Below are 27,632 nucleotides of genomic sequence, written 5' to 3' on the forward strand. Positions count from 1 at the left end.
TACCTGTGTGAGTAGTTCAGCTTCATTCCACCACGGAGAAGCCAGTGGAAGGTGTCGGTTACAGCTGAAGTTAGTACTTTAATTTGAAACTGCCAGAAAGGATAATTTAATAACAAAATAAATGTGTTTAATTGCCTGAAAGGACATCAAATCAACCACATATTACGGACTGGAATCAAGAACTAATTCTGTGATCTACAAAGAAACTATCTAGCTAATTTAGCCTGCTAACAAAGAAAAGCATTTCTCTTGAGAAATAATCCTCACTATTCTCTTTAGTTATGAGTCATGTGGTCGTCGATAATCCACACGGTCTAGATCAGCAGGTGAGTGACTACTTCATTTTTTTTATTGATTTAGTAAAATCAAATAAAATGAACCAATATCAAGTTAAGACACCTAAAATAACACTCTCGTCAGCTTGCTACGTGTATGCTAAGCTAGCAAGCTGAAGTGGTCCGTAGGTTAGCTAGCGCGTAGCTAACTGCGTGGATGTGTCTGGTAAAATGGTGGTTGGTGTGTGTCGCCGGTGAAATTAGATGGTCATGGCGGAGCTAGCGAATACTGCCTAGTAATATTATGTTCCGATCAGACTAATTGGTAGCAAATTCTTTGTCTCAAAAAGATTGTCGTGAACACTTGCTGTCTATTGCGGCATAGTAGTTAACTGGCAGCTTTAAACCATGTTAATTATAACCTATGCAATGTGTTTAACTAGCCATCCTAAGGTTACCTACACGTGAGGCCGGTACCGATTGCGCAGTTGATGATTTTACGACAATTTATCCAGGCTCTGTTAGGCCTTAGCTAACGTTTGCTAAGTAATGTAGCTATCTACGGAGCTTAGATTTGTCAACATGGGAAGTAGTTAGTTACCTGGCCGTTGTTATTCAACTATCCGTTAGTTTACTTGCTAGCTGGTTAGCTTGATGAAATTCTACCGGCCGGTAAAAGTAACGTTAACTGCGGAGTCTTGAAACGTGGCGCAGGAAATAACTATTTGTCTACTGTACAGTAGGGGACGAATATACTCTAGACTGCGTTTACGAAGCCAATATGCCATTTGCTAGTTAATGTTGGGTTTGTTATGTAAAACATAGTTGACTAGCAATTTAACCTCCTCTTTATTTTATTGTCTGTAGCTAGCTAGATGTTAACGTTAGTCTATTCACTACGAACCTTAGGACTCAAGCCAAGAACGTTGACTGTGAATCGATCCTTTAGCACACTCAGAATCTATTTCTTTTAATGTCAACATTTTGATTTATTTACTTGCCCTACAGGCTCTCTCACACTGAGAACTTTACTTTTCCAGCCAGTGCTAGGATCTGACTCTGTTTGGCACTTTGCTCTATCTGATTTGGAAGCATTAATTCACACTTTGGTTATACAGTGCTTGTGTTAATTTAAGTGTGCCTAAACAGGATTTTGTGTTTTCAGCTTGCTGGCCTAGACTTGAACTCAGACGGACAGGGAGGAGGCACTGGCCGTAAGTATTCACATAAATATAATTGTCTCAAGTGGTGTTTCTCTTTGAGCACAGATGTTCATAGGGCATTCAGTGACAGGAAATTGTTCTGTGTATGGCTATTAGTATATAATTACATTATCTATTAGATCATACTGCTAAGGCAGGGGTTCAGAAACTTATTTGGCCTGCAACCCCATTTTGATATAATATCCTCACCCCACCATGTAAAAAACTGTGATCAACGGCCAATCTTAACTTTTTTTAAAATTGGAACTGAGTATTACAAATCAGTTAAAGTATTTACAGTTGAAGTCAGAAGTTTACATACTTTGGTTGGATTCATTAACTCGTTTTTCAACTACTCCACAAACTTCTTGTCAACAAACTATAATTTTGGCAAGTCGGTTAGAGCATCTACTTTGTGCATGACACAAGTAATTTTTCCAACAATTTTTTACAGACAGATTATTTCACTAATAAATCATTCTCACAATTCCAGTGGGTCAGAAGTTTACATACACAGTTGACTGTGCCTTTAAACAGCTTGGGGAAATTCCAGAAAATTGTCATGGCTTTTAAAGCTTCTGATAGGCTAATTGACTTAATTTGAGTCAATTGGAGGTGTGCCTGTGGATGTATTTCAAGGCCTACCTTCAAACTCAGTCCCTCTTTGCTTTACATCATGGGAACATCAGAAGAAATCAGCCAAGACCTAAGAAATGAATTGTAGACCTCCACAAGTCTGGTTCATCCTTGGGAGCTATTTCCAAATGCCTGAAGGTACCACGTTCATCTGTAAAAACAATAGTACGCAAGTATAAACACCATGGGACCACGCAGCCATCATACCGCTCAGGAAGGAGACGTGTTCTGTCTGCTAGAGATGAATACACTGTGGTGCGAGAAGTGCAAATCAATCCCAGAACAACAGCAAAGGATCTTCTGGAGATTCTGAAGGAAACGGGTACAAAAGTATCTATATCCACAGTAAAACGAGTCCTATATGGACATAACCTTAACCTCTTGCCTCTAGTTGGGACGCTTGCGTCCCAACTAGAGCTCTGGAAATGCAAATGTGCTACGCTAAATGCTAATAGTATTAGTTAAAACTCAAAAGTTCATTAAAATACACATGCAGGGTATCAAATTAAAGCTACACTCGTTGTGAATCCAGGCAACAAGTCAGATTTTTAAAATGCTTTTCGGCGACAGCATGAGAAGCTATTATCTACAACAGAAAAGCACAGCAGGGGACGTAAACAAAATAATTAGCATTTCGGCGTTACACAAACCGCACAATAAAATAGAAAACAGTCGTTACCTTTCACCATCTTCTTTGTTGGCACTCCTAGATGTCCCATAAACACTATTGGGTCTTTATTTCGATTAAATCGGGCCATATAAAGCCAAGATATCGTTATATGTAGACTGTGTGATAAACGAAAAAAACAGCGATTTCACAACGTAACGTCATTTTTTAAAGTTCAAAAAGTAGACGATAAACTTTCACAAAACACTTCGAAATACGTTTGTAATGCTACTTTAGGTATTAGTAAACGTTAATAAGCGATAATCATCCGTAGGCGATGTAAATATCATTAGCTGTCGTCTTGGGAAAAATTTCAGGAGAGAGCTCTTCCGGAATGATCTGGGCGGAGACCGGAGGTAAGTCGTGCCCCTCTTTCGGTTCAACCAAGAATCAAAGAGGATTCAATTCACAAGACTCTAGACAACATGGGGATGCTGTGGGAGTTGAATGCTCGGTCTTATCTAATTCGGCTCACTGTTAACAATTGCTTGAAGTGGCGCAAGGATATTTATTTCCATTTTCTGTGATCAGGTTTTCCTGCGCTTTCCGATGTAACGCACGTTATGTAATAGCCACAGTCGTGATTTAACCAGTTTTAAAAACGTCCGAGGGTTTCCTATCCACACATTCTAACCACATGAACGTACTATATTCCTGGCATGAGTAGCAGGGCGCTGAAATGTTGCGCGATTTTTAACAAAATGTTAAAAAAGTAGAGGGTAGGAGCAACAGGTTAAAGGCCGCTCAGCAAGGAAGAAGCCACTTCCAATACCGCCATTAAAAAAGCCAGACTTAAGTTAGCAACTGCACATAGGGACAAAGATTGTACTCTGGTCTGATGAAACAAATAGAACTGTTTGGCCTTAATGACCATTGTTATTTTTGGAGGAAAAGGGCGAGGCTTGCAAGCCGAAGAACTCCATCCCAACCTGTGAAGCACGGGGATAGCAGCATCATATTGTGGTGGTGCTTTGCTGCAGGAGGGACTTGTGCACTTCACAAAATAGATGGCATTATGAGGAAGGAAAATTGTGGATATATTGAAGCAACATCTCAAGGGAGGAGGTCAGAGACCTGACCGGGTGGTGACAGAATAACAACCGATCCCTCAACGTAACCAAGACCAAGTAGATGATTGTGGTCTACAGGCAAAGGAGCACCGAGCACATCCCCATTCTCACCGAGGGGGCTGTAGTGAAGCAGGTTGAGAGCTTCAAATTCCTTGGTGTCCACATCAACAACAAACTAGAATGGTCCAAACACACCAAGACAGTCGTGAAGAGGGCACGACAAAGCCTATTCCTCCTCACGAAAGTAAAAAGATTTGGCATGGGTCCTGAGGTCCTCAAAAGGTTCTACAGCTGCAGCATTGCTCGGCCTCCGGCCACAAGGCACTTCAGAGGGTAGTGCGTACGGCCCAGTACGTCACTGGGGCTAAGCTTCCTGCCACCCAGGACCTCCACACCAGGCGGTGTCAGAGGAAGACCCTAAAAATTGTCAAAGACCCCAGTCATAGACTGTTCTCTCTACTACCGCATGGCAAGCGGTACCGGAGTGCCAAGTCGAGGACAAAGGCTTCTCAACAGTTTTAATTCCCAAGCCATAAGACTCCTGAACAGGTAACTATATGGCTACCCGGACTATTTGCATTGTGTGCCCCCAACAACCCCTCTTTTACTGCTTTTCTCTGTTTATCTTATATGCATAGTCAATTTAACTATGCATTCATGTACATACTACCTAAATTGGCCCGAACAACCAGTGCTCCCGCACATTGGCTAACCGGGCTATCTGCCTTGTGTCCCACCGCCCGCCAACCCCTCTTTACTCTACTGCTACTCTCTGTTCATCATATATGCATAGTCACTTTAACCATACCCACATGTACATACTACCTCAATAAGCCTGACTTACCAGTGTCTGTATAAAGCCTTGCTACTCTTATTTTCAAATGTCTTTTTACTGTTTTATTTCTTTACTTACCTACACACACTTTTTTCTCTCTGCACTATTGGTTAGAGCCTGTAAGTAAGCATTTCACTGTTGTATTCGGCACACGTGACAAACTTTGCTTTGAGACATCAGGCAGGAAGTTAAAGCTTGGTTGCAAATGGGTCTTCCAAATGGACAATGACGCTAAGCATACTTCGAAAGTTGTGGCAAAATAGCTTAAGGACAACAAAGCCAAGGTATTGGAGTGGCCATCACAAAGCCCTGACCTCAATCCCATAGAAAATTTGTGGACAGAACTGAAAAAGTGTGAGCATGGAGGCCAACCAATCTGACTCAGTTATACTAACTCTGGAATGGGCCAACATTCACCCAACATATTGTGGGAAGCTTGTGGAAAGCTACCTGAAAAGTTTGACCCAAGTTACACAATTTAAAGGCAATACACTCAATTACTATTTGGTAGCATGTAAACTTCTGACCCACTGGGAATGTGAAAGAAATAAAAGCTTAAATAAATCATTCTCTACTTATATTCTGACATTCTGTCACGTTCTTAAAATAAAGTGGTGATCCTAACTGACCTAAGACAGGGAAATTTTACTAGGATTAAATGTCAGGAATTGTGAAACTGTATTTGGCTAATGTGTGTATAAACTTTTGACTTCAACTGTAAATCTGAAGTAAGTATGGTTTGAAGTGACTGAAATGCATCGATAAGGTTTTGGGATGTTCAGAAGATCATCATGCAATCATTTTTGTATGAACTTTGTGTAGGAAAGAACATTGGTCATTGCTGTCTGATTTAGTACCTGTTCTTGTCCACTCTGTTGTAATGAATCCTGCGTGCTTGTGAGCATTGTAGAGGGAAATGGAAGACTTTTTTTCATTTTTTTACCACTTTCTCCCAAATTTTGTGGTATCCAATTGGTAGTTAGCCTCTCCCCTCCTGATAAGACAAGACTAATAAGGTTGAGAGCCATGCGTCCTCTGAAACGCAACCCAACCAAGCCTCACTGCTTCTTGATACAATGACCACTTGACCCGTAAGCCAGCCGCACCAATGTGTGGGAGGAAACATCATACACCTGGCGACTGTCAGCCGGCACTGCTCCTGGCCCACCACAGGAGTCGCTAGTGCGCGATGGGACAAGGACATCCCTGCCGGCCAAACCCTCCCCCAACCCTGACGATGCTGGGCCAATTGTGCGACACCCCGTGGTTCTCGGGGTTGGCTGCGCCAGCCTGGACTCGAACCCAGAAGCTCTAGTGGCACCTCTTACACTGCAATGCAGCGCCGCTCGGCTGGCCCCTTTCCTGAATCTTATCTTTCAGCGATGGGGTCATTATATTTTGTGGCTTAAATAATTTAAAAGGTGGCTACATTTGTAGGAAGAAAACCGCTTACTGAAGTAACTCAGATTCTATGAACTAGGCGTGATCTCAGATTCTATGAACTAGGCGTGATCTCAGGTTCTATAAACCAGGTGTGATCTCAGGTTCTCTCGTCACCCCATTTTCATACCAGACAACACCACATAGTTTTAGAAACACTGCCCGAAGGGGTTAGCGTATACAGATAACATGTAGGCTAAAGGTGGCAAAATGACACTTGTGAGGTGACAATTTAGATATTTTTCAAATTTTCCAGAACAAGGATTTGCATGCAGTGTATCCCATTGTGGTGATTCTGTTGGTCTTTGTTCATAGCTTTACCATACAATGTGTTTCTCGATACGAAGACTCACAGTCCTACATTTTTTTTCTGTTTCCAGGGCGATACATTCCACCTCACTTGAGGAACAAAGAGGTTTCCAAAAACGGTAAGTGATCTCTTTGACACAAGGTAAATCACACACAATACATAACTCACTGGTATTGCCACAGTCACTGCTTACAACACAGACCCACACTTTGTAAAAGGAGTTTGCGGAAGATTTCATTATGTCCCAATTCTATAGGCCTACCCCTCTGCCCTAAGTGTACACTTGGTCACATCCCTTCATGGATTTAAAAGGAAAGGTGGAATCTCCCTTTGGCCTACGCTTACCCCATTTCAGTCCTTTTTAAATGCATGAGGCACGATGTACAAGTACAGGTTTGAGTGAGAATTTGACATTCAGTGCAGTTACTAGAAGAAAAAAAACGTATTAGCCTCTTGGAACTACCCATCCCCGATCCGGGAGAATTATTATCAACTACACTAATTAGCATAGCGCAGCGGTCAAAAGAAATTACTAGAAAATATTAATGAAATATAGTGAAACACAGCTTAGCCTTTTGTTAATCACCCTGTCATCTCATATTTTGAAATGTATGCTTTACGGCCAAAGCAAGACAACTGTAAGTTTATCGATAGCCTAGCATAGCATTATGTCCAGCTAGCAGCAGGAAGCTTGGTCACAAATCAGAAAAGCAATCAAATTAACCGTTTACCTTTGATCTACGGATGTTTTCACTGACGAGACTCCCAGTTAGACAGCAAATGTTCCTTTTGTTCCATAAAGATTATTTTTATACTCAAAATACCTCCTTTTGTTGGTCACGTTATGTTGAGAGATCCTCCGGAAATAGCGGTCACGACAACGCTGAGAAAAGTTCAAAATTATGTCCATAATATCGACAAACATTCCAAACATTTTTTATAATCAATCTTCAAGGTGTTTTTCAAATATCTATTTGATAATATATCAACCGGGACAATTGGCTTTTCAGTAGGAGCTAGGAGGAAAAATGACTACCTCTGTCTTTTACGCAAGAATCACTCAGAGCCCTCAGCTGGCAGTCATTTACGCTCATTCTTCAAAATAAAGGCCTGCAACTACTTCTAAAGGCTGTAGACACCTTAGGGAAGCCACAGAAAAAGGAATCTGGTTCATATCCCTTTCAATAGGGATGCATAGAAAGACAAGGGTTTCAAAATAAGAGTCACTTCCCGATTGGATCTTTCTCTGGATTTCGCCTGCAATATCAGTTCTGTTATACTCAGACAATATTTTTACAGTTTTGGAAACTTTAGAGTTTTCTATCCTAAGCTGTCAATTATATGCATATTCTAGCATCTGGTCCTGAGAAATAGGCGGTTTACTTTGGGAACGTTATTTTTCCAAAAATAAATAGTGCCCCCTAGTTTCAAGAGGTTAACCTCTTATGGATAGGGGAGACGCTAGCGTCTCAAGTGGCCAATAGCCTCGGGAAATGCATAGTGCCAAATTCAAATAAAACGCGATAAAACTCAACTTTCATTAAATCACACATGCCAGGTACTCAATTAAAGCTACACTCGTTGTGAATTCAGCCAACATATATGTCAGATTTTAAAAATGCTTTTCGCCGAAAGCATGAGAAGCTATTATCTGATAGCATGCACCCCCCTGAACCACCTGAACGAGTTGTAAACAAAAGAATTAGCGTAGCCGGCGCTACACAAAACGCTGAAATAAAATATAAAACATGCATTACCTTTGACGAGCTTCTTTGTTGGCACTCCAATATATCCCATAAACATCACAATTGGTCCCTTTTTCCCGATTTAATTCCGTCCATGTATACCCAAAATGTCCATTTATAAAGCACGTTTGATCCAGAAAAAAACAGCTTTCCAAAACACAACGTCACTACAAAACATTTCAAAAGTTGCCTATAAACTTTGCCAAAATATTTCAAATTACTTTTGTAATACAACTTTAGGCATTTTTAAATGTTAATAATCGATCAAATTGTAGACTGGGCAATCTGTATTCTATAGAGAAAGTAAACAAAACATGCACCATTTTCCCTCTTGCGTAACTATCAACAGTGTAACGTTGTTCCAGGATGTGCCTCTTCTTCGTTTCACCAATGATTTACTTTAACCCAATTCCAAAGACTGGTGACATCCTGTGGAAGTCGTAGGAAATGTAAAATGGTCACTATCAAATTTCCCTTGACAAAGACAACTGGGAGAATGGTCAGAGGGAAAAAAACAAATTCTGAACTGTTTTTCCTTGGTTTTGCCTGCTACATAAGTTCTGTTAGTCACAGACATGATTGAACCAGTTTTAGAAACTTCAGAGTTTTCTATCCACACCTACTAATCATATGCATATAATATATTCCTGGCATGAGTAGCAGGAAGTTGAAATTGTGCACGCTATTTATCCAAAAGTGGAAATGCTGCCCCCTATCCTTTAAGAGGTTAATGAAGGTGTGCAATATGTTTTGGTCTGTTATAATAGGGTCAGGGTGAGTTGATATTACAAATTTGATCAGAAATGCATGCATTTGTCAGTTACGCAGAATTTTATTCGTTAAATATATCTGTGACCAGATTTGTACGCATTTCTGTTAGAGGTCGACTGATTATGATTTTTCAACGCCAATACATATTATTGGACGACCAAAAAAAGCTGACCCCGAATAATCGGCCGAATAAATATATATTTATTTTAACTTAATATAATACTTCAATAAAAATCAATTTAGCCTCCAATAAACGAAACATATTCAATGTGGTTTAAATAATGGAAAAACGAAGTGTTGGAGAAGAAAGTGAAAGTGCAACATGTGCTATGTATAAAAGCTCACTTTTAAGTTCCTTGCTCAGAACATATGAAAGCTGGTGGTTCCTTTTAACATGAGTTCAATATTCCCAGGTAAGAAGTTTTAGGTTGTAGTTATAATAGGTATTTTAGGACTATTTTTCTCTCTGATTTGTATTTCATATACCTTTGACTATTGGATGTTCTCATAGGCACTTTAGTATTGCCAGTGTAACAGTATAGCTTTCGTCCCTCTCCTCGCCCCTACCTGGGCTCGAACCAGGAACATATCGACAACAGCCACCCTCGAAGCAGCGTTACCCATGCAGAGCAAGGGGAACAACCACTCCAAGTCTCAGAGCGAGTGATGTTTGAAACGCTATTAGCGCGCACCCCGCTAACTAGCTAGCCATTTCACATCGGTTACACAAGCCTAATCTCGGGAGTTAATAGGCTTGAAGTCATAAACAGCGCAATGCTTGTAGCACAGCGAAGAGCTGCTGGCAAAACGCACGAAAGTGCTGTTTGAATGAATGCTTACGAGCCTGCTGCTCCCTATCATCGCTAACCCACCGTTCCTAGGCAGCTAACCCACCGTTCCTAGGCAGCTAACCCACCGTTCCTAGGCAGCTAACCCACCGTTCCTAGGCAGCTAACCCACCGTTCCTAGGCCGTCATTTAAAATAAGAACGTGTTCTTAACATGATGCACCCATCCCTTTTAGCGGGATCATTTTCATCAACACCCGCTGAATTGCAGCGAGCCAAATTCAAATTAAATTAATAAAAATATTACATTTTCATGAAATCACAAGTGCAATATAGCAAAACACAGCTTAGCTTGTTGTTAATCCACCTGGCGTGTCAGATTTCAATACAACTTTTCGGCGAAAGCATAACAAGCGTTGATGTAAGAACATCTCTCTCAGTAGACCCAACATTACAAACACTAGCAGCCAAGTAGATTGGTCACGAAAGTCTGGAAAGCAATAGATTAAATCGCTTACCTTTGATCTTCGGATGTTTGCACTCACGAGACTCCCTGTTACACAAATGTTCCTTTTGTTCCATAAAGATGTTCAGAAATCCACAGGCTCGAGTGGTCACGACATCGCAGATGAAAATTCCAAATAGTATCTGTAATGTCCAGAGAAACATGTCAAACGTTTTTTTATAATCAATCCTCAGGTTTAAAAAAATATATATAATCGATAATATATCAACCGGGACTGTCGCTTTTTCAATAGGAGAGGGTGAGACAATGGCTGCCCCACTGTTGCGCAAGCAAAACTCTGCGAACATCCAGCTATCCACTGACGCGATGTGATCTTTCTCGCTCATTTTTCAAAATAAAAGCCTGAAACTATGTCTAAAGACTGACACCTTGAGGAAGCCATAGGAAAAGGAATCTGGTTGAGATCCCTTTAAATGGAGGCAAGGCATCCAATGGAACAGAGAGCGTTCAGGAAAAACAGCACTTCCTGGTTTGATTTTCCTCAGGTTTTTGCCTGCAATATCAGTTCTGTTATACTCACAGACAATATTTTGACAGTTTTGGAAACTTTAGTGTTTTCTATCCTAATCTGACAATTATATGTATATTCTAGTTTCTGGGCCTGAGAAATGGGCAGTTTCAAATGGTAATTTTTTTTGAGCTTTAATGAATATGCTGCCCCCTACAATCAAGAAGTTTAAACTGACTTGCCTTAAATAAAGGTGTAAAAAAGAGATTGTGCCAAATCGGTGTCCAAAAATACCGATTTCCAATTGTTATGATAACTTGGAATCGGCCATTCCGATTAATCGTCCGACCTCTAATTTCTGCTCCTTGAGGCCAAAGGCAACCAAGGAAGACTCAAATTCTCAGAGTACAGTAGTTTAGGGGGAAAAACAAAAATAGATCTTCTGTCTGTGCTTTTATTGGCAAAGACGAAGTAGAGCCTGCTACCCTCAAAGTAAAACCAGATGCTTTACCCCATCCTGAACAGCATGAAAAGATGGCTTTCCCAGTAGGCCGGACGGAATCCAATGCTTCTGACCATCTCTACGACGGCGCCAGTGTATGGCGACACTTCACATGCAGCTCTCTTGCTACTCTGTCATTGTGTTAACTAAGTTGTTTATCAAAAAATATAGCACCAACACTTAATTACATCACGAGTTTGTTTTTCTTGATGAACAATTCTTGGCGAACAAACATGGAAATAATCTCTGAATTCTGTTGACTGAACCTGTAATACTTAATGATCAACTGTCACCTCTTCCACCCGCATAAGGGGTTTACCTGTTATGATTGCTGTTACTGTACAGCCCCAAGCCAATTCTTCTCCAGCTCTTGACGAACTTAATAGCGTTATTTAAAAAAAAAAAAAATGGAAACGTGTAGCCAGAGGCCTTTACTATCGCTGCAGAGGACTATAATTTGCCACCTGGGGAAAGTACTGCCAAAATACTTTCAACATGTCCCCGGACCAGGTGTGACAAAACACTGGACTGTTGCTGCTTCTCCACCCAGGGACCATATCTCTCCTTCACACAACCCCACTTCAGCAATCAGATCACTCATCAATCCTTACTTCCTGTTTACAAAGAGTAAGTGATGAGCACACAAGCCTCACTTAGTGTACAGTTAGTGCTTATCCAATGACTTGCAACTGCAAAGGTGCCTGATGCATTCAAATAGGATATTCTAGTAATTCATTTGAGACCTAGAGCAGCGGTTCCCAAAGTTCTTGAACAACCATTTGCACAGTCTCACACAAACATTCTTTTTGCGCAAAATAACTTGGCGGTCTTCCCATTGGGAACTGCTGACCTCGAAAGTTATTGAGGTTGCTAAAGACAGGAGAAACTGGACAACTAGTTCAGGGCATCCGACTTGTTCGCGTGGCAGGTACTTCAGGCTATCAAGGAGAAAGCTAGCGGAATTGCCCATATTGACTCCTCACTCCCACATGAGGCGAACAACTGATCTACAGCTTCCAGCAACTCAGGAATATTTACTCAAGTTTCAATCAAGACCATGTTCTGTTGTCCAACCTTGTAGTCTCGTGATTCCTACTGTTTGTTGGCCGGCTATCGGCACAAGCATATGTTGAGTTGCCGGAGTTAGTCCCTGGTATAACAGCCCTATAACTGATGTGAAGAGGCTACGCTGCAGACCAGGCAACTAGTTTTAAAGCTGAACTTCATGCAAATCGGCAACGTATCACATGCCTGCAAGATGACCAATTGGAGGACGGATGGTCTGGCTACTTAGCATTTGGCGTGGCGCTGGATATAGGCAAACAACATGGTCTTCTGAATGCCCATGAGAACCAGGATTTCTATTTCTTAAAAAGAGACAAAATATTCAAAGATGTTTTTACAATCAACTCGGACATTCCCTCGTCTGTGTTCTTGCAGTTAATGCAAGTGATCTACAATAGTTATTCTCTGGCATTTTTTAATTATCTGCACATCAGGGTTGTTGGATTTAGTCATGTAACAGTATTGTTTGCTACTTGCTCCTCACTGGGTCCAACACAACAATATTATTTTAGGGAAAGAAAAGTCTGAGTTCTACGAAAATGGTGTCATGCTAGCACTGACTCATTAAGACTGACTTGCCTCTTAGAAGTTGTGCCATGATTAATGAGATATTCAAAATGGGATTTACTTTGACATTTTAAGATATTGCATAAGGTTTGTCTTGGGTTAGTTTCATCTCACTTTTGTGACGTTATTCGTCTTTCTATTCCACAACAGAGAATGCGTATTCCTCTGGTAGACAGTGTGGTTATTCAGTGCCGCCACCAGTAACCTTCTGTAAGTCCCTTCCGTCTGCTTTGTGCTGAGATGCATGAAATGGCCTTACACACAACACCAATGTGGGTTGTTCCAGATGCAGGTTCTGTTCAGTGGAGCTTTATTATTTTGACGTGCTTCCTAAAATGTTAAACAACTTCATATTTAAGATCTGATAATGTGCGTTGGTACAAACTTAATTTGTATTTGGAACCAAATGTGAAGAGTTCTAGCCTTTTTGAAAGACCAATACTTTTACCACTCTGTCAGTGGGGGCTGGTTAGACAGATGTGATATACCTGATTGTACCGGCTCAACACCTTCCCAATAGAGAACGCCTCCCACGACTGGGAATAGGGTATCGCTTTACGATATGCAGCCATAGATGGGTGTCGAGGCTACTTCTAGTGTAACTTGTTTCTGGTGAAGGGGTGTTGTAAAATGGATGTCTTTTGAGTAAGATTCTGCCCTGCACCGCTAGCTAGTATGGCTGTATTAACAATGCCAAGGTGAGCTGCTTAATGCTAACATATGTTTAGTATCTGCAGTAGGAGTAAATCTGTATCAAAATGAGCCTACATTGTGTGTTTTGCTCATCCAAGGAGCATACAGAAGGAATACCATTAAAGCAGGGACTCCAGAATGAAAGGGAGCATGTTCGATGAGCGTGAAATGTCTAGTAGCCTAGCCTATACTTGGAATCCTTCCTATAGGCACTGTAATGCTGCGTTCATAGCCAGGTGTTAGGATGTTTTTTTTAACTGGGCAAGTCGGTGAAGAACAAATTCTTATTTACAATGACTGCCTACCCCGGCCAAACCATAACCCGGACGACGTTGGGCCAATGCCCTGCCCTATGGGACGCCAATCACGGCTGGGTTGTGATACAGCCCAGGATTGAACCAGGGTCTGTAGTTACTCCTCTAGCGTTGAGTGCCTTAGACTGCTGCGCCACTCGGGAGCCCACATAGAACTGGAAAGAATCCACTTGAATGCACCTCCAACTGGTAATTACTAGTGGTTAACTCCTCTATCATCCCTGAGCTCTGACTTCTCCCGCATGCTGACGTCACCTACTAAGGCCTAGTGGTTAGAGCGTTGGACTAGTAACCGAAAGGTTGCAAGTTCAACCCCAAGCTGACAAGGTACAAAATCTGTCGTTCTGCCCCTGAACAGGCAGTTAACCCACTGTTCCTAGGCAGTCATTGAAAATAAGAATTTAACTTACTTCCCTAGTAAAATAAAGGTTACATTTTAAAAAGGAAATTACCCCAAACAGCATTTTGGGAAAATAAATTCAACAAAACACTACTCATAAAAATCAGTGTGTTTACAAACATGATAGCTGTACTTTTAGTTTATGGTTGATGCATTAGCCAATCTGTTCAAAGCACGTGAATGCATCTTAACTGGTATTTTTGACTTCAATTGCAACCTTCCCACTTGGTTATGAATGCACCATAAATGCCCAAGGGAAACATGTGGAACTTGCAGGCTTTAATTTTGTTGAAGCTTCGCTTGTCTTTGGCGGCGTGCCTTGCATAGTGATGTCAGAGCTTGCAGTGTGCTGCTGTCTATGGTGACTGATCTGAATCCTGATTAATTATAAAGTGATTTCCTTTATCCTTCCACCTTAATTTGGTCTGCTGTGAGGATTGGTTCACCATTTCTGGGTACTTTTATTTATATATATTTAAATAACATGTAGAAGGGTGAGCAAATGTATTTTTTTTTTTTGTATTTCACTTGTTTTTGATAGACTTGCATTGTGGGGAGAAACGCTTTTTAAAAAATATATGTCAAAAGCTCCAAATACGTCCTTTTTAGAAACGGTTACAATTTGAGTATAGTGATGCAATGTTCTATTAGATTTTTATAGCTACTCAAGCGTTACCTCTGTCCATTCTAGCAGCAGGCTACACAGAATGACAGCTGGGTAGGTGAAACGTCTCGAGTCGCACAAGGGAATATAGTGGTGCCAATAAAGCTCAGAATGGCACGATTTGGTGTGTACATCTACAGACCTGCATCGCTATACTGAGACGTCGGTTTCTTAAAGGACGGATTTGGGTGTTTCTGGAATTGTGGTTTATTTTTTTTAAATAAATAAATTGTGATTCCCCTGCACAACAAGCAATTAGGAAGTATTTCACAGCTGGGTTAAGTTTCTCTAAGTAGTGAAATTGCAGAAATTGTCTGAATCCTTCTATAACATTCCATTTACATACGTTTTCTTTAAATGTATTTTTATAGAAAGATGGTGAGCCACTCCTTTAACTTTCCTGTCCAGAAATAGTCCCTTCTATAAAGGAGCAGACTTGCTAATTGTACTGTCTGAATTAAACACATTTTATTTCACTTTTAACTAGGCAAGTCAGTTAAGAACAAAATCTTATTTACAATGACTGCCTACCCAAGCCACTGTATAAACATGGCCCACACAACTGTCTAATTTCATGTAGTTAATGTCTTACGTTTTGGAGACTCAAGTAATTTCTATCAAATAGTTTTATTAGTGTCAGGCTGCATTCATTTGAGTTACATGTCATCCTTGACGTTAATGCACAGGTTTGCATCAATAGAGGTATAGGCTACATGAAGTGTTTCTGAACGTCTCAGTGCTTTTCCAAGATGAAACTGACTCTGTTAATGCTGGCTCTGAATGGTAGCCTGTGATCCTGCAGAATGTGTTTGCTTAGTGCACAGGGATATGAACAGTGTCTTTGTACACAGCTCTAGGCCTGGTCTCAAGCCTCAGTTAGCATGTACACCACATTAGGTTTGCCCTGTGTTTCAAGTGGGAAAGCTAGCACTTGAAGGAACCCCCTGAAGACCAACAGTTGGCTGTGGAAGCTGCCTTAAAATAAATCTATATTAAAAAATATCTAGGATCAGTTCTCCCTTTTATCTAAAGCTTTACCACTATGAAGTGAAAGAATAAACCTGACCCTAGATCTGTGGGTTGGGGCTGTTTGTCACCTATGGAAGTGGTGTAGACCGACCTGTCCATCCCTGCTATGCCTCCTCCCCAACCCACATTGATGGCAGGGAACGATTGCTGTGGTAAATGTCTCTTGGACAGCAGTCTAACCTTGTAGTCCTAACTCAGGGTTGCCTTGCCCTAGACATGTGTTTTGGAATAGGGGTTATTGTAGGAGTCTTTTGAAGTGTCTGCACCCTTCATTCTGTCCACTCTTGTGAACTCGTACTGCTAAGTTCAGTCAGTTGGCCTCCCTTTTAAAACTTGAATCTCTGAAATTGATTTTGAGCCCTTTGATCTATTGTCACTTGTTTTGCCAATGCCAGTATTTATGGCAAGGATGGGAGGTATGTGTATGTACAGTACCAGTCAAATGTTAGGACACCTTCTCATTCCAGGGTTTTTGTTTATTTTTACTATTTTCTAAATTGTAGAATAATAGTGAAGGCATCCAAACTATGAAATAACACATGGAATCATGTAGTAACCAAATCCAAATATATTTGAGATTCTTCAAAGTAGCCTTTGGTTGGACAGCTTTGCACTCTTGGCATTCTCTCATCCAGCTTTGAGGTAGTCACCTGGGATCCATTTAAATGAACAGGTATGCCTTGTTAAAAGTTGTGGAATTTCTTTCCTTAATGTGTTTGCGCTAATCAGTTGTGACAAGGTAGGGGTGGTATACAGAAGATAGCCCTATTTGGTAAAACACCAAGGCCATATTTAGGCAAGAACAGCTCAAATAAGCAAAGCGAAACAACATTCCGTTACTTTAAGACATGAACGTCAGTCAATATGGAACATTTCAAGAACTTTGAATGTTTCTTCAAGTGCAGTCACAAAAACCAAGTGCTATGATGAAACTAGTAATAAATAAATAAATACCCTTGAATGAGTAGATGTCAACTTTTGACGTGTGTATGCAATATATACTGTACCAGTTAAAATTGGACACCTACTCATTCAAGGGTTTGGTGGTGGACATTTTTTATGTTAACTACTTTCTACGTTGTAGAATATTAGGGAAGACCATCAAATATGAAATAACACATTCATGTAGTAAACAAATCAAAATGTTTTACATTCTTCAAAGTAACCACCTTTTATGACAGCTTTCTCTCAACCAGTTTCACCTGGAATGCTTTTCCAACATTCTTGAAGCTCCCACATGCTGAGCACTTGTTGGCTGCTTTTCCTTAACTCTGTGGTCCAACTCATCCCAAACCCTCTCAATTTGGTCGAGGCTAGGTCATCTGATGCAGCACTCAATCACTCTTCTAAGTCAAATAGCCCTTACGCTGCCTGGAGGTGTGGTGAGCTGCAGAATGCTGTGGTAGCCATGCTGGTTAAGTGTGCCTTCAATTCTAAATAAATCGGAGTGTCACCAGCAAAGCCTCATCACACCTCTTCCTCCGTGCTTCATGGTGAGAACCACACATGCGGCGATCATCCGTTCACCTACTCTGCGTCTCACAAAGACACGGCGGTTGTAACCAAAAATCTCAAATTTGGACTCATCAGCCCAAAGGACAGATTTCCACCGGTCTAATGTCCATTGCTCGTGTTTCTTGGCCTAAGTCTCTTCTTGATGTCCTTTAGTAGTGGTTTCTTTGCAGCAATTTGACCATGAAGACCTCTTCACGCAGTCTCCTCTGAACAGTTGTTGAGATGTCTGTTAGAAGAGCTCTGTCGCATTTATTTGAGCTGTTCTTGCCATAATAGTTGGTCTTTTACCGAATAGGGCGTCTTCTGTACACCACCACTACCTTGTCACAACACAACTGATTAGCTCAAATGCATAAATTCCACACATTAACTTTTAACAAGGCACACTTGTTAATTGAAATGCATTCCAGGTGACCTCATGAAGCTGGTTGAGAGAATGCCAAGAGTGTGCAAAGCTGTCATAAAGGCAAAGGGTGACTACTTTGAAGAAAGTAATCTAAAATATATTTTGATTTGGTTCACAATTAGTCTTTGTGTACATTATTCCGTATGTGTTAATTCATAGTTTTGATGTCTTCGCTGTTATTCTACAATGTAGAAAATGGTAAAATAAAGACATTTTTGAATGAGTCAACTTTTCACTGGTTCTGTGCGTTTTTCTTCTGGGATTTTTTTACCTTTCTGTGGGCCTGGGAATCCAATCTATCCCCTTCGTAGTCTCTGAATACACGATAACCCCATAGTACGCTCTCTACCTGTCATCATTCCTCTTCCTTTCATTCCTCTCCTCACCCTGTCCATGAAGACTCTCCAGGAGGATGGGATGGCGGACGCAGCAACGGCTTCACCAACGGTTACCATGACAACCGCAACGGGGGACGCGGCGGGCCTCCCCGAAATGACAGAGGTGGGTGTGACAGCTGCCGTAGTAACACAATGGGGGACACCTTGTTTAATCAGCCAGTGCAAACCGCAGGTGGGGAAACCTACCGTGCCAAGTTGTATTTATCTGTTCATCAGTAATAGTAATTACACTTGACAACGGATACAAGTAGTAGGTAATGTATTATGCTGTAGATCTGGGTCTCTAGATCCTACTGTGCGTATACTCTATTTACTTGGTAATACTAGTAATAACTAATAAATATATATAATATAGACGGTATCTGCAGAGGCAGAATTTCCTTATCACCAGCAATGGAAATAATGTGTTAAAATAAATCAGACTTATTAAAATTGTTATTGATCAAATAGACTATGCCGGAAGGGTACAGATTAAAAAATATACAATAAACAAACACCCCTGCACATTCAGTCTAACCCTATACTCATATCATCCAATCAAATATATTTACCAAAATAGCTGCTCTTTCCCAAACAATGTCTTGTTGGTGGTAGACAGCTCTTGCATGTTAGTGGGATGATGAATGTATCCACGGTTACTCACTGAGCTATCCACTCTCCCTACTCAGGGTTTGGTGGTGGACAAGATGGTGGAGGCTGGGGAAGTGCTCCCAGACAAGATGCAGCCTATAACAGCTTTGGAGGGAGGGGCAAGTCTTCCTTCTACAGTGACCGTGGATCAACAGGGGGCAGAGGGGGGTAAGTACCACTCGGTGCACCGTCTGTTGGAACTCTGTATTTAGCCATACAATTAGGTGTGTGGTGTTTCAGACAGCTGATTTGTAAAAGTGTGGGTCTTTTGCAGTTATCAGCGTGGAGGGTATGGTGGTGGTGGTGGTAACAACCGCTGGCAGGAAGACTCCAGAGACGACGAGGACTGGTCCAAACCCAGCCCCGCTAACGAACGCCTGGAAGCGTCAGTCTCACTCCTCTCTTAAATTGACCAAAACCAGTGTGTCTAGGACTTGTGCAACTTGAAGTGTGCCATATATATATATAAGCATACTCAACAAAATTGACCTTACATCAGTCTTAGTCTCACTCTTAAAGACAGTAGTGTGCAATATTCAGTTTGGTTTTTCCGGGCAACTTTTGAAGAGTCCTGTTTATAACGTTGGTTTGGACATCAAGTCTGTGACGTCCTATAACCCAAACTATCTTTTTCCTCTCCGCTCGTCCAGGGAGTTGTTCTCAACCGGCAACACTGGTATTAACTTTGAGAAATACGATGACATTCCTGTGGAGGCCACTGGCTCCAACTGCCCGCCACACATCGATAGTGTAAGTCGTATCATTGCCTTTACCAGTTGACATGTAAATCAAGGGAAAAGCTGTGTATGGAAAATGTTGAAGCTATTCTTATTGACAAAAGTCAACAGCGTAGAAGTGATCCAAAACTTAACGCTGTCTGTGTTTTGCTATTTCAGTTCCATGATGTGGACATGGGGGAGATCATCATGAGTAACATTGCCCTGACCCACTACACACGGCCCACCCCCGTCCAGAAATACGCTATCCCTGTCATTAAGTCTAAGAGAGACCTCATGGCCTGCGCTCAGACTGGTATGGGACTGAATGATTGAAGATTCACAATGAGTGAAGATTTTTCACTTTAAAATGCATGTTAAAATGATGCATCTGCACTGTTCTTCAAGTAAATTTGCAAACATTGTTTTTTTTGTTGACATTTTTTTAAGTGAAAAAAATCTGAGTCTCAGCATCACTCTATTGTGACATTACCTATGAAACCATGTTCTTTACTTCAAAGGAAGAGATGCTCAGGGAAGTGCTAGCTGGGTATACTATGAATTTAAAACGGGTTTTCTGATCGTCTTTCTATCGCTTGCTACCTTTTGTGACCAACAAAGACGAATGATTGTTGTATTGACTAAAAGACTGAATGTTCCTCAGGCTCGGGTAAGACGGCAGCCTTCCTGGTGCCAGTGCTGAGCCAGATTTACACACAGGGGCCCGGAGACGCCGCAGCGGCTGCCAAGAACGGACAGGTACACGCACACGACCAGCCTGCAACGTTGAGTTTTCCCATCGATCTGAAATATTGCTTTTCTGTGACAGCAAGCAATTCAATTTCCCCCCCATTGCCTTGCTTGTGTGCTGTTTATGTATTCTGAGTGCTGAGGTTGACCCAACACTTGTCGTTTCCCTCCACAGGACAGTGGTAAATATGGGCGCCGTAAGCAGTATCCCCTCTCTCTGGTCCTGGCTCCCACCAGAGAACTGGCCCTGCAGATATACGAAGAGTCCAGAAAGGTATGGGCTAAATACACCATGGACAGAACATGAATGATCTTGTAGTGACAGTGTAATAGTCGAGTAGCCTAGTGGTGGCAAAGGAACATGGGCCCGTTGACTTGAAGGTTGCTCATTATCAACATGTTGAGTGATTGCAGCTAGATGAACCTTTCTAGGGCAGGGGTTCAGCTTGCGGAATATGATAAAATGAATCACTAACCTTTGATGATCTTCATCAGATGACACTCATAGGACATCATGTTACACAATACATGTATGTTTTTTTCGATAATGTGCATATTTATATCCAAAAATCTCAGTTTACATTGCCGCATTACGTGCAGTAATGTTTTAATAACGTAACATCCGGTGATTTTGCAGAAATAATCATAATAAACATTGATAAAAGATACAGCTGTTATTCACATAATTAAAGAGACTAATCCTTAATGCAACCGCTGTGTCAGATTTCAAAACAACTTTATGGAAAAAGCATAATCTGAGAGCGGTGCTTAGAACCCAAAACAGCCAGAGGAATATCTGCCATTTTGGAGTCAACAAAGTTAGAAATAACACCATAAATATTCACTTACCTTCGATCTTCACCAGAAGGCACTTCCAGGAATCCCGGTTCGATGATAAATGACTGATTTGTTCCATTTATATCCAAATAGCCACTTGTTGTTAGCGTGTTCAGCCCAGTAATCCATCTTCATGAGTCGCAGGCACTTGTCCAGACAAACTCAAAGTTCCATTACAGTCCTTTTAGAAACTTGTCAAATGATATATGGAATCAATCTTTAGGATGCTTTTAACATAAAACATCAATGTTCCAACCGGAGAATTCCTTTGTCTGAAGAAAAGCACTGGAACGAGAGGTAACTGTCGGCAGCGAGCGTCATGAGACCAAGGCACTATGCCAGACCACTGACTCAGAGGTCTCACGAGCCCCTTTATAATAGAATCCTCATTCAAGTTTCTTAAGACGGTTGACATCTAGTGGAAGCCCTAGGAAGTGCAACCTCATCCATATCTCAATGTATATTCAGTAGGCCAAGCTTTGAAAAACTACAAACCTCAGATGTCCCACTTCCTGGTTGGATTTTTCTCAGGTTTTCGCCTGCCATATGAGTTCTGTTATACTCGTACATCATTCAAACAGTTTTTTAGAAACGTCAGTGTTTTCTATCCAATACTAATAATGATATGCATATATTAGCATCTGGGACAGAGTAGGAGGCAGTTCACTCTGGGAACCCTGTTTATCCAAAAGTGAAAATACTGCCCCCTATCCCAAAAAGGTTAAGAAAATATCGACCTCTATTCTTGGCATGCGCACGGTTTCCTCGTGTGTGTTATGGAGGAACAAAATGCCCAGTGCTAGGTATTCAGTACCAACATGTTTCTAGTTTTCTGGTTCTATCCTCAATCACTGGTACACTATCATGTTGAAATGGACTGGCATCAGGTTCTATGTAACATCTGCTATAGAACAATTCTCCAAAGATGACAAAAGGATAATGCTTAATACTGAATTATGGGTAGTACTAGGGTTCTGAATGGTCCTGTATGTCCCCCCCCCCCCTGTAGTTTGCGTACCGCTCCCGTGTGCGTCCCTGCGTTGTGTACGGAGGGGCTGACATCGGCCAGCAGATCAGAGACTTGGAGCGAGGCTGTCATCTTCTGGTGGCCACACCTGGACGCCTCGTGGACATGATGGAGAGGGGCAAGATTGGCCTCGACTACTGCAAGTAAGTGGGACATTGGCTAGTGCTTACGAGTTGGCTAGTGCTTACGAGTTGGCTAGTGCTTACGAGTTGGCTAGTGCTTACGAGTTGGCTAGTGCTTACGAGTTGGCTAGTGCTTACGAGTTGGCTAGTGCTTACGAGTTGGCTAGTGCTTACGAGTTGGCTAGTGCTTACGAGTTGGCTAGTGCTTACGAGTTGGCTAGTGCTTACGAGTTGGCTGTTTCTGTTGTCCCCGTCAGCTACCTGGTGCTGGATGAGGCTGACAGGATGTTGGACATGGGTTTTGAGCCCCAGATCAGACGCATCGTGGAGCAGGACACCATGCCCCCTAAAGGCATCCGTCAGACCATGATGTTCAGCGCTACCTTCCCCAAGGAGATTCAGGTACACTCGCCCCCAGTAGTGACGAAAGCTTGAGAAACTGAGTCAAACCCTTAGTGTGTTTCTGACTGTTTCTGACTGTGTAGATGCTGGCGCGTGACTTCCTGGAGGACTATATCTTCCTGGCTGTGGGCCGCGTGGGCTCCACCTCTGAGAACATCACTCAGAAGGTGGTTTGGGTGGAGGACGGTGACAAGCGGTCCTTCCTCCTGGACCTGCTGAATGCTACAGGTAAGAAACACGAAGACACCAACTCAAACTATTCACACACACACACATTCACTCACAAATAAACCAAACTCTATCCTAAACACATGTATAACATTCAGTCAGATTGAAACTAATTCATAACACTTGATTTTTATCTAAGAGGGTTCATTGTTAGTCTATTCCCTTGCCCCAGCCACCTGTCTGTCCGTCACAAAGTAAATGAACATCCACGTGGACACAATTGTGTCTCCTAAACTAGTTGGCATGATGAACCTTCACCATTCTCCTCTGGGTGAAACAGAGGGTGGTTGATGGGAAAGCGCTAGTTATCATATCTGTTAAATTTTCAATTTCTCCACACTGCCTTTGGTTTACTTTGCTGGGCGGTTTGGTTTTATCTAGTCATTCCCAGTGACGCTCCTGATGTTCAGGAGGCTGCAGTGACACCTGGTAAGTATTATTATGGTACTTATAACCCCTAGTCTGACCCTCCCAACTGGCAAACATCCCACTCCTCATCCTCCCCACATCCCTTTCTTTCTCCTTTCATCATTTCTCATAGGAGCTTTAGGGCCATAAATAAAGCTTGCCGTCTCTGGGCCATGGGAATCCTGCCCGTAGTTCAGCGGTGGGCAACTCCAAGTCATGGAGAGCTGTGGTGTGCAGGCTTTTATTCCAGCCCAATGCGAAGACACTAATTTGAGTCTAAATGACACCATGGTGCCTCCAGGACCAGGGTTGGCCTGCCTTGTCATTTGAAACAGCAGTAACACTTGTAACCCTAAAGGTTTCTAAGTGGAGCACAACTTGTTGCTTTTAATTTTCCTCTCCTCTCTTTTTGGAAAAGGGAGTGTTTCTGGCTTGGTGTTACTGTCTGGAATGATTTTCAACACACACACTGGATGTGTAGGGGGATTTTAAGGACACGTGGGATGTTTGCATTTGGGAACTGAGCTACACCTTCTGTTAGTCACGCAGTTACATCTTGTATAGGTTGAGTGTGTGTGTGTCTATGGTAAATAAAGTACACACAAATCCCTCTGTATTAGCATTTCAGGCCTTTCAAACAAATGATCTTGTGCATCAGCCTTAACACTCTCGACGTGCCAACGTTTCCTTGGCAACTAGTAAAACAGCCTAACACTCTCGTGGAGATTAACAAATAGCCTAGATGTCACAGGACGCTAGGACCAAAGCAAGCAGACCTCTTCATCACCGTGGTAACTAGGCCCTAAGAGGTGAACATGCATGTAGATATCCTAGCCCTGTTTTGAATACTTAGAAAAGACAACCTCACGGAAGGAGTGATGTCTTTGATATGACTGGATAGATGAATGTTCGGCTTCCATGCCATACGATGTTATCCTTCACCTATCAAACATGTCAGATCAGTAATTGATCTAAGGAAAACAGGATGCATTTTACACACCTGGTCCTGGACTCCCATCGTTCAGTGTTGCCATGCCAACCATACCAAACACGGCCTATCTGCCACTGAGGAAACGGGCACAGGATCATCAGAGAATATCAATGCTCCCCCATCACTATCTCCATAACACCACCATCCAGTTTCACTATCCAGTGTTTGCTCTGATAGCCATTAATGCCGTGTTAGTCCACTGTAGATAAAACAATGATGCTACTCTATAGTACCATTCCAAATGGCTGTGAAGACTGATTCTGATATGAGGACATTTGGCATCTGTAAAACAGAAACAATAATTTAATGGTTGTCAGTGAAAGCAAAGCCACTTCTGCACCCCCTTGTCTCCATTTTTCAGTTGCCATTTTGTTTATTTTCACCACGGTGACTGGGTCGGGCACATCACCTGCTGTTTTGAGTTCCTGCTCCCATCTCCCCAGTGTCTGAAGTCTTATTCCCACTCATCGCCTGTGAGCTCAGTACGGTTTCTTCCTTCCTCTTTTATTCTCTCTCTCCGGCTCTCTAGGTAAGGAGTCTCTGACGTTAGTGTTTGTGGAAACCAAGAAGGGAGCGGATGCCCTGGAGGACTTCCTGTACCGCGAGGGCTACGCCTGCACCAGTATCCACGGAGATCGCTCCCAGAGAGACAGGGAGGAGGCGCTGAACCAGTTCCGCTCTGGACGCTGCCCCATTCTGGTGGCCACCGCGGTACGACAACACACGCACGCTCGCACTCTGTCAACACAGAAGTAGTTGTCATTCTCTTGCATGCATCTGAACGTATCAGGATTTGTATTGAAGCTACATCTGTAACGTTGATCACCACAGTCTTCCCCCCGCCGGTTGAATAGTGTTTCCCTTTGTGACTGACTGCCTGTTCTGTCTCTCATCCAGGTGGCTGCTCGTGGTCTGGACATCTCCAACGTCAAGCATGTCATCAACTTTGACCTGCCCAGCGACATCGAAGAGTACGTTCACCGTATTGGTCGTACCGGTCGTGTGGGGAACCTGGGTGAGTGGGACTAGTGTTTGACATGTATTTACTGTGTGTCATGTAGGGGTGGGTAGGAGTTTGACCCGGCCCATCTCTAACACTCCTTGGTCCTGTTCATAAGGGCAGGCGGAGAAAGTTGTAGAACGCTTTGCTGCGAAAAACAGGAAGGAGCTTTCTTTTGTTTGCTGCATATTTAACATGACCCTGACTAAATGGATAAAATACTAAATTATCCTTGGATAAAGGCGAAAGGCTTCGGGAAAGGTGAAGTTCGAGAGCCGCGCGTCCCCTGAAACACAACCAAGCTGCACTGCTTCTTGATACAATGCCCACTTAACCCGTAAGCCAGCTGTACCAATGTGTGGGAGGAAACATCATACACCTGGCGACTGTCACCCGGCACTGCTCCCGGCCCACCACAGGAGTCGCTGGTGCGCGATGGGACAAGGACATCCCTGCCGGCCAAACCCACCTCCAACCCTGACGATACTGGGCCAATTGTGTGCCGCCCCATGGGTCTCCTGGTCACAGCAGAGCCTGGACTTGAACCAAGAATCTCTAGTGGCACAGCTAGCACTGCGATGCAGTGCCTTAGACCACTGTGCCACTCAGGAGGCCCACTGGTGCACGTTTAACGGAAGGTCGGGGTGCCGGTGAACAACAGTGACGTGTGTGTTGGTCATGCGCATCTGTGTATCACTTCTCATATAATTGGGATGCTAAGAAACGAGTAACTCTAAAACCACCGTATTGAGCCCTGTCCTCTCGTCTGTGTGTAGGTCTGGCCACGTCGTTCTTTAACGACAAGAACAGCAACATCACCAAAGACCTGCTGGACATCCTGGTGGAGGCCAAGCAGGAAGTACCCTCCTGGCTGGAGAGCCTGGGTTACGAGAACCAGCACAAGGGCACCACGGGACGCGGACGCTCTAAGAGGTACACACTCTCGCACACCTTTTCAGGGATGTTAAATGGACCACTTATGTTGAATTTATTGTCAAAGGAGAACACTAACTACATGTTCTGTGTATTTTTGTCTCTCCCTCTGCTAGGTTTTCCTCTGGTGGATTTGGTGCCAGGGACTACCGCCAGACGCCCGGCGGCGGTGGCTTTGGTGGTGGTGGACGCGGCGGCCCTCGCACCGGAGGTCACGGAGGGGGAGGAAGTCGTGGCGGCTTCGGTGGAGGTAAACGCTCGGCCCTCTTCAGAACCATTCTAAATGTCACTTGAGTTTTTATCATGATCTTTTGGAATGAATGTTTCAATCATGTGTGAGGGGAGATCTCTGCAGTTATAACTGAATTTATTGGACTTTCTATCTTCCCAGGTGGCTTTGGAGGCGGGAACTCCTATGGTGGTAACGACGCTGGCTACGGTGGCAACTACAGCCACTCCGGTAGTGGAACTGACTGGTGGGGCAACTAGTCGCCATTGCAAACGGGTTGCCACGCCAACCAAACTCATCCTCTCACGGAAACCACATGTTGACTACGCCAGACTAAAACACCCCCTACCCCCTCACTCAACCCTGTGTAGTTTCACTGACACACAGTACATTGCACACACTGTGATTCTCTGCCCTTTCGCTTCTCTCACAAGGAGCAAGACGCAACGCCAAGACAACCAGCGCAGCGCCGATCTATTGGAGAAGAGCAGAGATTTGCACATTTTTCAGATAAAAGGAGTGCTCACATGTATGGTCTGATATAGCAACTCGGACCAAAACAGCAAATCCTATCTTTGTATAAACGGAAAAGAAACCCAAGAATAACCTGAGGATCATTTGTATGTTAATGTACTGTGCCTTTTGAATTTAGACAGGACTAATTCTGTGTCATTTCACCAAATGAATGTTGGCCAAGAGCTCTGAATTATTGTTATTTATTTGGTGAAAAAAGAAGCATAGAAGAGAACTGCTTGTACTTAATCAAACCTTGGCAAACACTGGGGCATTGTGGCTCGTTCGAGTCATGAATCCATTTGAACCTTCCAAAATTGTCGCAGTGACATCATGTAGCCTTTTCTCGGGTTCAACCCAGAGTTCCAACAGCTAACATCACTGTAGCATCCGACATCACTGGGCCGTTCTCCTAGTGTGGCTAATAGAACTGTATTCTAATCTTTAAGGGACGAAGAGTTCGATTACTTTTTCTTTTTTTTGCTCACTCTATCCTGGATAGGCTCGTCTATAAAGGATACGGTAGTCTTTCGAAAAGCCATTCCAGATCTCTTAACACTTAAAGTCATTAACCTCCGTGC

General features: G+C 42.7%; 1 protein-coding gene and 1 pseudogene across 3 annotated transcripts; both read left to right on the forward strand.

Moving 5' to 3' along the window:
- On the forward strand, positions 1-27,632 carry LOC115113392 (ATP-dependent RNA helicase DDX3X-like). Of its 3 annotated transcripts, XM_029640978.2 has the most exons (20): positions 25-69; positions 280-326; positions 1,441-1,489; positions 6,506-6,553; positions 18,267-18,368; positions 18,934-19,063; positions 19,170-19,280; positions 19,546-19,645; positions 19,792-19,927; positions 20,276-20,370; positions 20,537-20,635; positions 22,208-22,368; positions 22,605-22,749; positions 22,833-22,977; positions 23,359-23,406; positions 24,906-25,087; positions 25,274-25,391; positions 26,153-26,309; positions 26,426-26,559; positions 26,701-27,632. In XM_029640978.2, exons 2-20 carry the CDS (start codon positions 282-284, stop codon positions 26,796-26,798), a joined length of 2,103 nt encoding a protein of 700 aa, XP_029496838.1. In that variant the 5' UTR covers positions 25-69; positions 280-281; the 3' UTR covers positions 26,799-27,632. The 3 variants fall into 3 exon arrangements, with proteins under 3 accessions (XP_029496828.1, XP_029496846.1, XP_029496838.1); XM_029640968.2 differs by having other exon boundaries at positions 1-326; XM_029640986.2 differs by lacking the exon at positions 23,359-23,406 and having other exon boundaries at positions 1-326.
- LOC115116886 (small nucleolar RNA SNORA57) lies at positions 21,935-22,060 on the forward strand (annotated as a pseudogene).

The sequence above is a fragment of the Oncorhynchus nerka genome, linkage group LG3, assembly GCF_034236695.1.
Source record: "Oncorhynchus nerka isolate Pitt River linkage group LG3, Oner_Uvic_2.0, whole genome shotgun sequence".
NCBI classification, from domain to species: Eukaryota; Metazoa; Chordata; class Actinopteri; order Salmoniformes; family Salmonidae; genus Oncorhynchus; species Oncorhynchus nerka.